Below are 13449 nucleotides of genomic sequence, written 5' to 3' on the forward strand. Positions count from 1 at the left end.
AACCAGGACATCCCTGAATGTCTAGAATTTGCTTCACCCTCTGTCCTGTAGGACTGTCTGCTATAGTGAAGCCAAAGCCCTGGGCCCCTTTCACAATGGTTAAGGTCATGAGTTCAGCTTGGGTGGCCCCAGAAGAAGCCATTGATACATTATCATCATGGGCAGGTGGTGGGAATGTGCTATCAAGCTGACTATCTGCTGGAATGGAGTGCAAGGAGTGTGGTGGTCGATCTGTTACGTCTGGAACAGACTGAGAAGTCCTAGAAATGTATTCCAAATAAGTTTCATAGTTATGTCTTCCATTTACCACTACCGGAGGCCTCTCCATTACTGCAAGGGGTGGCACCATGCTGTTGGCAGGATCTTCAGGATCAAAGGGCAAAGGGTATCCACGACATAGCACCAAGTTGACACTCTGACCAATAGGAACAGACTGGAAGAGTTTGACTACATCTGCGTGAGTATGTCCAAGGACACAAACTTCATTAATATAGACAATCACATCACCTAGAACGAGAAGAACAAACAGCGACAACATGAGACAATTTCAGTTATCGGATATGCAGTGCAATTTTTTTTGAAACGAGATAGAAGTCTACCAAAAAAATACAGTAAATTCAATCAACATACTGACTCAAATAATAGAGACAAAAAGGTGAAGATTGTCTGTCAGCAAATGTAATACAAAGAGACAATGACAGTACCAGTTATTTTCTATGGAATCTCACAGCTGGAAAATTAACTTGGATAGAGACGTGCACCTTTTCTTAACATTTCTTCCTTATTTTTCCAACTCCTTTCAGTCTAGGCCACAGATTACTGTTTTTATAAGACATGATGAAAGCTTATTTGCAGGGTGTGCTGTCAAGAAATACCATTGTTTGGTGAAGACAAAAAAAATTTAATAGTAAGTATTGTGGACTTGAGAATCAAGGAATAAGGAACTCAAATGCAAGACTGTGCCTGCATGAGCATAAAGAAATACTTTTTGCATTGATCATGATATTGACATTTTTCTGCTAAATGCTATTACTTCCCATCAGACATTCAGAACTACTACCATAATTTCCAATTCTAGGCATGAACTACCTATCTTGCATAACACTGAGATGTTTAGTGGCATTTTGTTGTAGCCATGATGGTTCTAGACAATGACAGGACAAATTTTTTAGGTAGCTATAATAGTTTTCTATTAGAAAAATCCAGTTAAATATTTGAAAATCAGTTTAGTATTTCCACCTAATCATCTGGTCAAATAAAAACAAAGTAATTCCTTTACCTCCAAATCTTGTCACACATATAGCAGAGCTACCAGTCAGATAATATATGAGTGCACCAACCAGCTACTGTTACTGAAAAGTTCAGAAATAAGTTCAAGTTCCTTCTTGTTGTGAGAATAGATCTATATATTTATAGCCATAAATATTTTTAGCTACCATTAAGGTGCATATTAAAATGAAAATGAGGGATCAGTACAAACAATATTCAGAATAGTTTGATGACCCACAATCAGTTTTCACTGTCATGAAAGAGTTTGCATCTTTATAGAAAAGGAGAAGGATTTCTGGTTAGAAAATTCTAGAAGTTAAAATATTTTTCTAAGTGAAGATTTTCTTATTAACCTGGCATTATCCTACCACTGTGAGATATTTGCTAAGTGCACAGTTCAATAATTGACACATCACAACACAATCCTTTTAAAAGGTATTTGAAAAATCAGCAATAAAATGAGAATGATTTAGGGAGGATGAGGTGGTTTTCATGGAATTGCTTCAAGTGTATTTATGAAATTATGTCTTTCAAGTACTTCAATCAAGAGATCTAATCAAGCTAACTGAGGAAAAGAGCATCATCAGGATGCCAGTGCAAGGGCTGTTTCTATGAGACAACAAAAGGCAAAGGCTGTTTCTATGTGAAAACGAAATGGTCAATTCCCACACGATCAGACCGTCTAACAGCCTGACAATAATTAATTGCATATGCACAAATTGTGATTCAGAGAAAAATTTCTTCAGAGGATGTCTTGGGAAAAAACGCTAACGGAGCTTGTTTAAATGACTGTGAATATTATTCACATAAGTCTTAGGAGCTGCAAATGCTTTCTTAAATGTGCATCATAAATAGATTTCAAAACATAAGCGAAAGCAGTAAGGTCACTTCACAGGCAGTGCTGAAAGAACTCCAGTGCTTTTCTCTCAAGCAGCTGAAAGTAAAGCAGTTTTCAAAAGGCAAAATTTAATAGAAATTAAAAATGCATTGTACAAATTATTGTGGCAATTGCTGCAATTCATTGTGATAAGTTCATGCCCTGGTATAGAAAGATCTTACCTGCATTCTCATCCCTGGCTTCCACATTAGCAGTGAGGCTGACATTGTTCACAATAGGACTGATTCTGATGAACTGAGAACTCCTCAATGCATGCTCCTATTTCAGTAGCTTATGCCTTAACAGTAACCTTGCGACTTTTTAATCCATGCAGTCTTTATTTTCCTGAGTGCTGGCGACGCAGCTATGTGGTGGGAGGAGACCAATCTGTTTGTTCATCCTCTCTTACAATACATAAGCAGAGTGCAAAAGGAAAAATGAATTTTTTGTGTTGGGCAAATAAAGCATTGCCTGTTTTCACCTCTTCACTTTATGTATTTGGACAAGCTTAGATATGATATAAAACTTAAGCCAGTATGGTTTTCATATTTCAGAAAGTCACACAAGCTAGTTGACATTACATAGGTCTCTGGTGAAAAGAAATTAGCTTTTGCAAAAGGAATGCAGTCAGGAAATGCACAGGCCAAGTAGCCCTTTTCTCCAGTCACTGAACAGACAAAGCTGAGCATTAGAAGGTCTTGGGTAAGAACTTCTTCAAATAACAACCTTGAATTATCCCTCACAAGACTGCAGAAAATTCCTCAGCATTTCCCGAATCAATATTTTTAAAGCTCTTTGTGGTTTCTGAGGTATAACATGAATAGCATGTCTGGGCACACTCTGAAGCTGTAACTCACAGCTGAACCATTTGGGACCCATGTGCTGTACTGTCATATGGAGAATGTACAGCCAAAGGTTAAATTGTGATGAGCACAATGGCATGAGTCCACCTCAGAGGAAGGTGCTACAGTGGTGTTACACTGGGAAGAAAGAGAGTTTCAGATCATGAGACAGGAAGGAGAAATAAAAGGGGTTAATTTCAGAAATCATTCAAATTAATCTCTTGACTGTAGTTTCTCCAAACCTGACTCATTTTTCCAGGCTGAGTTCCTCATTGCTGACACAGAGAGAAGTACCCAGCATTTGGTAGGAAGGGAGAGATAAGTTAAGAGCATTACAGAGCCAGTGTCATGCTAATGCAAAGTTCAAAACCTCTCTTCTTTAGGAAAACTCTCTTAAAGGTTCCTGTAGCATCTTTACTGCCTGTTCTCTACTGCTGCTTCTAATAATAATAATGGGTGCATATGGACAAGCATAATAGCAATCCACTTCATAATTCCTGTCTTATTTTCTAAGCAAGCCATAGTCTGCCTCCAGAAATCACAGTTTCACAGTGAGTGGGTATCTTTGAAGTTATGCAGAACATTTATATTCAGCAACAAACTTTGCCTGACTTTTAGAATTAAACTTACTAAAATGACTGGAATTTGCTTACAGAAGGATTGAGGTTAGCAGGGATCTCTGGAGGTCATCTTATCCAAACCCTGCTCAAACAGGATCCCCTAGAACGAGTTGCTGAGGATCATGTCCAGGTGGCACTGGAAAATCTCCTAGGAGGTAGACACCACAGTCTCTCTGGGCAGCCTGTGCCACTGCTTGGTCATCCTCACAGGAGAAAAGTGTTTTCTGATGTTCAAAGGGAACCCTCTGTGCCTGAACATGTGCTTATTGCCTCCTTTCTTGACACTGAGCATTGCTAGAAAGAGCTTGGCTCCGTCTTCTTTGCACAGGTATTTACATAGATTGGTAAAATCTCCCTGAGCCTTCTCTTTTCCACTTTAATGTCCTTACTTCTCCTTATTTTCGTGTTCCTCACTACCCTGTACAAACTGCACACACACCATACCAACCTTATCTTACTGTCCAGGGATAAGGGAGACCAGGAGAGTTGATCTATGGAGAAGCCATTTGACTTGGACTCCCTAGATGGAAGTGTCAGGTTTGACAGACACCCACTAGAGCAGACAATAGATAACCTGGCCATCATCTCAAACATCTACACTGTCACAAGAAAAGGTTCTTCTGTCTGGCAGCCAATGTCCAAATTCACCACTGAGTTGAAGAATGTTAAAAAATACTGACAGCAACAAAAGTTGCCAAACCATCTCAAAGTTACCTCTGCTTTACTAAAGGCTCTTGCATTTAACTGACAAAATTAGGAACATGGGTCCGGAGGGACATCCTGGATGGCTGAACCTGGTCCCCTGCTGTCAGATTCAACACAATATGCCAGACTTGATGAAATTTGATGTCTTCTTCATAGAAAGAACCACAAAGCCTCATAATATTTCACTTATTTAACTAGTTTGTCTTGCTTATTAAAGTTTGCTGACCATTACATATTTTGTAATGTAATCTTAATGGACTCAGTGCCTGAATGTTTGATTAAAGGTTATGTTTTTTATCTACATATTTCAAAGCAAAAACCAGATCTACACTATCACTATCTTTTGATGGTTTAGTGACCGGTGAAGCAATTTGTGAGCTTCAACATCTCTTATTGGCAGTTTCTTTTTTACATTCCTCTGTGTGATAATGTTGCAGAATTAAACCAGATACCCTGGATATTTTCCACAAGCAATAAGTCTGGAAAAAAATACTTTTTTTCATGCCTGAAGTGTTTGATCAAAACAGAATTTGCTTTGTTGACATAAATGATTTCATCACAAATTATCCTACAGTTTCATGTAACGTTACCAGCTATATTTCCCTCCTTTCTGAAGAACCTCAGTGATTCCAGTTATTGTTTCTGCTAAGTTTTTATTACTCCTAGATTTTCTGTATAGACATCTTGCACAAGTAGGTAAGGTTCCTTCATTTTCTTACCCGTGTTCCCACTATCTGTATACAAACACCTTGCTTATTTCTTCTTTTTGTTTCTTGTGCACTCGGATTCCTGTCTGTACTTCAGTGAACTGAAGTGTCTGCTGGACTGCCCTTCTTATTATTACTAAGAATTCACTAAACTGTGAAGTCTGAATGCAGAGCAAAAAGTACAGATTAGATCTTCACTGTTAATTTATTATCCCATTTGAAGATTAGTAGAACTGTCTCATTTGCTTCTGAGGTATTTTTGATCATGCTCTTAGTACCAGGTTTATGTGCTTAAAGAATGACAGAATGCTGTGATTTGGTGGGCGTCAGAGACAGCTCTGCTACCTCTCTGCAGCCAGCACAAGCCAATAGCAACCGAGCTCAAACCAGCCCATGTTTTGGCAAGTCAGCATAGGAAGCACCAGCTCTGCAGGATTCAGGCTGCATATTTTTCTGCTGCATTTATAGCCCATGTAAACTAGACTGATTTCTCCAGCACTACTTATTCCCATTGGCATTTCTCAACCATATACTCTAAACTCTGCATATGCATGCTTTGCATGAGTTTCAGAACCAGCAGTATGTGATTACTTCATTGCTGAAGCTTTCCCTTCACCTGCCCACCCACACTCTCTGCTGTCATTGCCACATATTTCTGTCACTTCTCAGCAGTGACCTTGTCTTCTCTTTCTGCAAAGTGCTGCAAGATTGCCGGCACTGGCGCTTATTAATAATAAATTTAGAGGTGTTAACACATTTCCAGTACCGAGATATAAAACATGGGGGTAATTTTAATAACAACAGCACGTGACTGATGGTCAGGAAAGAGGCAAAGATTTGTTAGAAATGAGCCATTTTTACATTCATTACTAGTACATTCATACAATTACTAGTAGCAGGGCAGAAAACTAATGTGAGGGATCTTTTAGTTAAACAGTAGCAGCCAAAGTATATTTTGAAATTTGGAAACCCAACCTCCTTCCACTTGCCATATGTGTCAATCCAGTGTGTGAATAAATAATTTCTCTTACAAATGGGTAGAGGTATTTGTTTGGATGTAAAAGATTTCTGCATAAACAGAAATTCTTTTTTCTTTTTCTCTGAACTGCCATAGAACCTTGTAAAACCTATTTGGCTGTAGCTGCTAAGATCTGATGGCATAACTTATACAGACAAAAGATAAAGCCTAAGATTCTGCAGCTCATGGCAGCCTGATTAGTCTTTTTTTTTTTTTTAAGCCCCTAAATACTCATTATAAAATTACCCTTATTTTAAAATAAAAATTTCTGAATTATAACAACTTCTCAAAGGAGATTGCAGTGTAACATGACTATTACATATTAATACTGGAATACTTAAAACACCTGCCAAGAAAATTCTTACTTATTTCCTCTAAAAAAGAACATTAACTGCCAAAGTGTATCAAGAATGTAACTGGGGGAGAAGAACATTAATACAATAACCACAGCTAGTGATCGGAAGAGCTAAATTTAAAACTGACCACTTTATTATTAACTTTATAATAACTTTCCCTGATAGACAGTACTGCAGCAGCCACAGTGAGATGGAAAGAGCTGCTGGGAGACATAATGCTCAGCTGCCTCTGCACTCAGAAATAGTTTCAGGACCACTTGCTGATATGTGAGAACACTGAACAGTCCATTGAAATATCTCTGCTCATACTGGCATAGAAGAACCATTTCCCAGTCTTCATCACATACAGAAAGTTTTGCTCATGTATGACAAACTCAGCAAAGCTGACAGGTAACCACTATATACAGATCCTCCTTTCACTCACTGGACCCTGAGGTTCAGGGGGAAAAATGAGGTTAACAACAAGTATTTATTTAAATCAGAAAAAAAGTGAAGCCAAAATGTATTCCCAGGCATTCAGGCACTCAAATTGGCATTAGCTAGGCCTAGATTATTTCAGTTTTTACTGAAACCTGAACCACAGATGCACATTGATCATCTGTTTATCACATTTGAGTCAGTAATTGTACAAAGCATCACTGTAGAAGTGGTTAACTTGGGCTAAAATCAGTTCCCACCATTGGAAGGACTGTGCGCACTGACTCCAATCTTGGCTTCAGAACCAACAGAAAGATGCGACACAGACATATATCTGCAACTTTACCCAAGAATTAGATCTGTTGAGTAAGCAGGTGCCATTTTTATACAATCAATTTTTTAAACCCCATTTTAATTCTACTGTGACCCATTGCATATGCTTAATTAAAAAGCTGTCTATTCAAAATTTTTCTGCTTAACCAGCATGTATCACGTAATTACACGCAGGCAGATGTGGATTAGTAGAAAAAACGACTTCCATTTTATTTGTATTTTGCATATAGTGGTAGAAGCTGTTTAAATAGAGGCATTTAACTTTTTTGGGGAGAGAAATAAAATCCATTCTGGAAAAATCTAAAGACCCTGATTATTTGCTGATCCAGTAAATATGAAACATTGTAGATTAAAAAAAAACTAAGTAAAGCAATAGCAAAAGCATACTTAAATGAATGCTACTCATGAAGTGGCAAAGAGTAGGCAAATTCTCTTCCTAGATAGACAGTTTTTCACTTCTTCAAGCATCCAAGAGCATAACATGGACGTTAAAACTGCCACTTTACAAAAAAATGTAATTATTTAAAAGATGACAAGTATTTTGAAGGCAAGACCACATAAAAAGAAAAAGGTCTAAATTTCAAGGCAGCCTTTTATTTACAAATTATGTAAGCCTGTTCTGTCTAAGTTTTGCTTGCAGGAACGACTTGTGCATCCTGAAATGCTTGGTGTGAATGAACTGCGTGACAGAACATCAGTGGTTCTGAAGAGCAAGATAAAAAATGCCGTGTTTGTATAGCTATTTGGGATCACTTTGAAAGGTGTCAGTGTGTGCAGAGGCTCATACAGAAATGAAACTTTTTTTTTCTTTAGAAAAAGGAGGTCAAAATTTACAACACATTTGCTTTTGTACGCACATTTTATTTCTGTATGCAGCGCATCACATTTATCTAGGTAATGGCTCCCAGGGGGAGGAAAGTAGCCCAGCCAGCCTCCCAGCATCCTAAAGGCATAAGGGTATAGCAAAGTATGATCTAACTACCAATCAGCCCCTGTGCCTGCCTGAGAATCTTGGCAACGTGCCACCTGTCCCTGGTGGAAGACATTTTTGGCAGCATTGTCAACTGCACACCACTGCCACTGCTAATTCTTGATATAAACTGTCAGGAAGGAAAGAGGGAGAAGGATGAGGTGAGGAACTAGATGGAGCAGTTAAAAAGATGCTGCAGCACAGTGACAAATGCCTTTACAGATTGAAAAAAAAGTATATATATATATATATATATATATATATATATATATATGCTACTGGGAGTTTTTAGCAATAGGCAGTCATGTTGTACTTGTGAACTGAGGTGGTTAATGGAGCTTTTTTCTTTCTTTGAGTAATGCTAGCACAATGAGGACAAGAATAACTAGTCACACACTAAATTAGTACTTTGTGAAAGCAATAGAACTTTGTTGGACACTTAAAAAACATGTGCAAAGATAGATGAGTAGGATTAGTCTCAATTTAAAATCTATAGAGGTATAACTTGAAAGTTCATTTGTGTTTTAGAGATATGATGGTTTCCAAGGAGATTCCCTGTAACTGAAGTAGGCATTACTGCCAGAAATGGGTCAGTTTTATAACTGTGATATCTATTTACTAAGACCGTGATTTTCATCACTGTTGGATCAATAGTCTATTGTTCTTGCTGCACTTGCAAAAAGTGCTCATTCAGGTACCTAACTTCACCATCTATCTCTCTGAGACTGGTGTAAATCTGATTTGACTATCAGTCAGGTTATTAACTTAATTTAGAGCTAAGACTTATAGCTTTGATTTGTGGACTTTTTGTGTATTCATTGCCCAGGTCCACATTCTGCTGACTGAGATCAATGTGAGCTGCCAGCACTCAGCACCTTATTTTAAAGCCAAACCATGGGTGTGGAGCTGAACACCAGGCACCAAATCTGAAGGTGTTGCTATGATGTATTGTTTAGCAAGTTCAATTTATAATAATAATATGCATCCACATACTTCCCAAGAGAAATGTTTACAATTTCTGTTGTCCTAGATGCTGATGTTAATGCTATAAATTCACTCCCAAACTTTATGCTGAAGAATCTGACTCTGATTAAACATCTTGTGTCCTTGTTATAACGAAATGTGTGCTCATTCACTGCTTCGTCCTAGTTATTGGAGCTTATACTGTCATGCCAAACCAGAAATTCTATATGTGCACTCATAGTTGTACACATATATAAATCCTCAAATCTTGCTGTATCTTGAAAGTAGTCAACTGGTTTTACAAGGTCAGCACCCTTTGGAGATAGATACTTTAAAAGGAGACTGGATTGCTATAGATTAATGCTTTTATGCAAAGTTAAAGAATGGAATCGTTGTATCAGTAAGAAATTAAATATATCAAAACAGTGAAATAATTTCCAGCTAAATAAGTGGATTTTTACTAATAGTCTACTACATATAAATACCTCAGTGCATTTGAAATGGAGCCATTTTTGATTACCAATTAATTAACTCATGTCTCATACAAATGTATGGCAAAAAAAATTACCTCTACTTTAAAGAGCTTCTCACACAATTTCTATAGCAAAAGATCTACTCAATAGTTTTTCAGGTACGTATAAATATATTGCTTTAAAATAGTATGGCAAAGCGAAATAGTGGAGCTCCTTTTGGTTCTCTCAGGCTTTACTGTATTTTTCCAGGTTAATAGAGGATAATGTATGATCAAACTGACCTTCCTTCCAAGCAAATGTTGCCTTAATATCTCTAGAGCCTCTTTTACTGCCAAGCACTCATTTTCAAGGACAATATATTTTTATTCTTTGCAAAACAATTTAACACCTTCACTACTGAATATTTAAGCTTTCTTTTCCAGCTCATTTCTGAGTACTGAGTATGAACTACAAAATTCAGCTTTCATAATATTTTTTTTTGTGAGATGAAGGAGGCAAACCCGTTAACAAAATCCCATCAAGCTCTCTCTTTAAAACTGCTTTATAACACACAGAAAACTTTAGCCTTTTAATAGTTAGGAAAAGGTCACTTTCCACCCTAACAGCTTTATGGGTAAGAATCCCATTCTCCTTTTATGAGGATTATCCAATATCCCACTAGCTATTTTTCCTCCCTGTATGTCTCATCCAACCTCTCTATTTTCTGTTTCAGTTTGTAAGCTTTCTGAGAGAGAGGAGAATTTTCAGTACTATTCTATGGTTTATGGCACTAAAGAGTCACAGTTTTGTTGTGACTTCATTTCCACTGCAGTAAATATCTGACCAATAATAACACCACTGCAGGGTAGACACTCTATCGTTTTCCAGTTCAGTGTAGGGGGTTCAGACTGGATCCTAACACTTGCCACAAACTAAGATGCATTATGGATATATCACCTTCTGTTCAGTAGTCAAATCTCAGATTTCATATATGAAGTGGTATTAATGGTATGTTGTGTTTAAGAACATGCCATATCTTCTGCTTTAGAAAATAATTAATTTTCTGGATGTCTAAATTTATTAATTTGTTAATTAGTTGATGAATAAAAGTAAATTAAAATTACTTATTATGAATGACTGTGATGCTCTATCAGTCTATTTGTTCCGACTGAAAAAGCAGTCTCACAGTATGCCTAATGTTCTCGCTGTGAATCACCCCATGGGTGGCCTGTAATTAAAAGGTCCTTCCCAAAATTATCACTGTATCTAATTTTTCCTTAAAAGACTACTACTTACTGTCATTTGCTTCCTTACAATATTTCTACCCGACAAAGGAGGTGGCACCATCTGTCCTGAGAGTGTATTGCTTCTATGTCCATCAAAACCCGAGAGCAAGTTGTAGTCTCCCATCCCATTGGAGATGGTAGCCATAGTAATAGAAGGAGATTAATGGAAAAGTGGGATAGCCATTCCACAAACTCCCTTCTAAGAATTGCTGCATGAGAAGTGCATGAAGAAGGGCAAAAGTATGTGAATGGATGCAGCACAGTAGAGAGAGGAGGTAACTAGGGGTGAGGAACGGATGAGTGTGTGTGCCGTGGGGTACAGGAATGGAAGGAGCGGGAAGAATGTGGGATGTGAATGCCAGCAGCAGAGTGATAGAGAAAGCAGAAACTGATGTGCATGTGCTCCATGCTTTATTCTCCCCTATCTTTAAAAACACCCAAACTGCCTCTATGTCTAAGAGCCCTGTTCTGCTTAAGGAAGGCACAAACAGACTAGAGTATATTAGTGAATCCTGCTCCAAAAATTAATGTTTTTATAATGGAGAGCAATTTGCATTAAAGCAACTTTTGTTCTTTCTGCTTCTTATGGCATTTCGGGTATGCAATTATTAACTTTTCAGACTTCTATGCAAGCAATGTTAATATATATGCCCAACCAGAAAGTGATTTCCAGAGAAAAAACACAGTCAGGTGTCAACTGCTTATATGTCAACTGGAATTTTTAGAAATACAGTGAAATGTATATCAGTCATTATTTCCAGTAGGGGTTACAATTGGGAAAACTCAGGTCAAACTAAAAAAAAACCTAAACAACTCTGGGTATAAAAATGAAAGTAGGGCTTCTTGTCTAATTTAGCTCTCTCTGCATTTACTATAAACTAGAAAATATGTGTTCATGAAAAGAAACCCACAATGTCTTTGCAAATCACTTAAAACTAAATTGGGGCTGCTGACATTAACAAAAGAGAGATATCACGATAAATAATATTGTCCTACCAGTGAACTTAAGCATGGCTGGGTGAATGAATTTGGTGTTTGTTTGATCTAGTGCATTTGGATTTCATGGATTTTATGATGATATGGAAGGGAGATTTTATACCTGTTCATAGGACAATAAACCAATTCACAAAATAGAACAAGCATTTACAATAATTGATATCAATGTACGAAATTTTATAATTACAAAATATAATTATTTTCCCTAATTTTATATTATTAATAGTTGATAAATTATGTTTCCAATTAATATTTAGAAGAATGAATCACATAATTTTCAAACTGGCAGTCCTTTAGCTGTTCTCACCAAGGAATGCCAAAATTGTTTAGCCTTGACAAATTTTACATACATAAAAATGAACCAATCAATGTATTTAATATCTAGTGAGCCTGGAATACTGTAAACTATTACTGAAACATTGTCAAGACTGGATTTGCAGAGTTAATAAATAAATGGAATTACAGCTGAACACTGTGAAGAAACAAGTTCTGAAAAGTTCTATGATTTTATTAAGAATTAAACTATCCAATCTTTTCACTATTGCTCCAGAAATATGTGCATTATTATCTCTTATGACAGAACTATTGCACAAGCATTGCTAGGAGTCTCATGGCAAGGAGTACTCAGATTAACTGGGACAGTGGAGGAGGTTTATGAAATGAAAAATCTGATACCATGGTGTTCATTTCACTACAGTACAATTACTAACACTACTTCTACAAATGATTTATTATGATAGGGATAACTGTTATGAATGCTTCTCGATGTGCTTATTTGTTACAGACCATGAAAAGAAAGGAGGGTAACTGGTATTTGTGGTGGCCACATTTTCATTCTCTGACTTCACTTTCCTCCCAAATTTTTTGCAATGAGCTGCAAACTAAATGCTGAATATCACAGTTCCACCTAGTAGAACTCATCTAAAAGGCACTTTTAGAAAACAGAAATATGCATATTTTCACACTTATTCATATATCTTCAGCTAGTTTCTAAAACAGTACTGATTTAAAAGGAGAATAAGTGGTCCATATAATCTAAAAACTGGAGAGCATGTTTTGGATTCTGAGGCAATTCAGAATTTATAGAACAGCAAGCACAGATGTTTCTGTGGTGCAGAGCTTCTGATAAGCAGAGGTGGCACATTTTCTTCCGCCTGTGTTCACTTGGGCTTGAAGGCACAGGAAAACCTTTGCCCTGACAGAGAGGAGAGCATCTGCCTCTGTGTCCAGTTTGAGGCTGCTGCTCTCAAAAAGGACTCTGTAAGACCAAAGATCCCTTGAAGCCAGACTAGCACAAGAGGGCTGGGAATAGTGGAACTGATAATGTAATTTCAATGGCATGGAAATAGATTAAAAACAAATACTAGCAGCAATGGAAGGAGAACTATAATGGTGTGGAGAAAATATAACACAAATCCCTCTGATACCATAGAATCATAGAATCAGCCAGGTTGGAAAAGACCTCCAAGATCATCAAGTCCAACCCCTGATCCAACTCCAATTACTACATCATGGCACTAAGGGCCACATCCAATCTCTGCTTAAAAACCTCCAGGGATGGTGAATCCACCACCTCTCTGGGTAGGCTGTTCCAATGCTTGATTACCCTCTCTGTAAAGAATTTCTTCCTAACATCTA

General features: G+C 37.3%; 1 protein-coding gene across 1 annotated transcript in view; it reads right to left on the reverse strand.

The window, feature by feature from the left end:
- Window positions 1–13449, reverse strand: part of LOC114067798 (membrane-associated guanylate kinase, WW and PDZ domain-containing protein 2-like) — a gene marked incomplete at its 5' end in the record, with an annotated part of 514387 nt that overhangs the window by 124096 nt on the left and 376842 nt on the right. The window contains one exon of the mRNA XM_027903479.1: window positions 20–507. Within this exon, the coding sequence (XP_027759280.1) occupies window positions 20–507 (488 nt within the window). The remainder of the gene's footprint in view (window positions 1–19; window positions 508–13449) is intronic.

This window comes from Empidonax traillii, unplaced genomic scaffold (assembly GCF_003031625.1).
Source record: "Empidonax traillii isolate 1590-97213 ecotype Southwest subspecies unplaced genomic scaffold, ASM303162v1 scaffold968:size590757, whole genome shotgun sequence".
NCBI classification, from domain to species: Eukaryota; Metazoa; Chordata; class Aves; order Passeriformes; family Tyrannidae; genus Empidonax; species Empidonax traillii.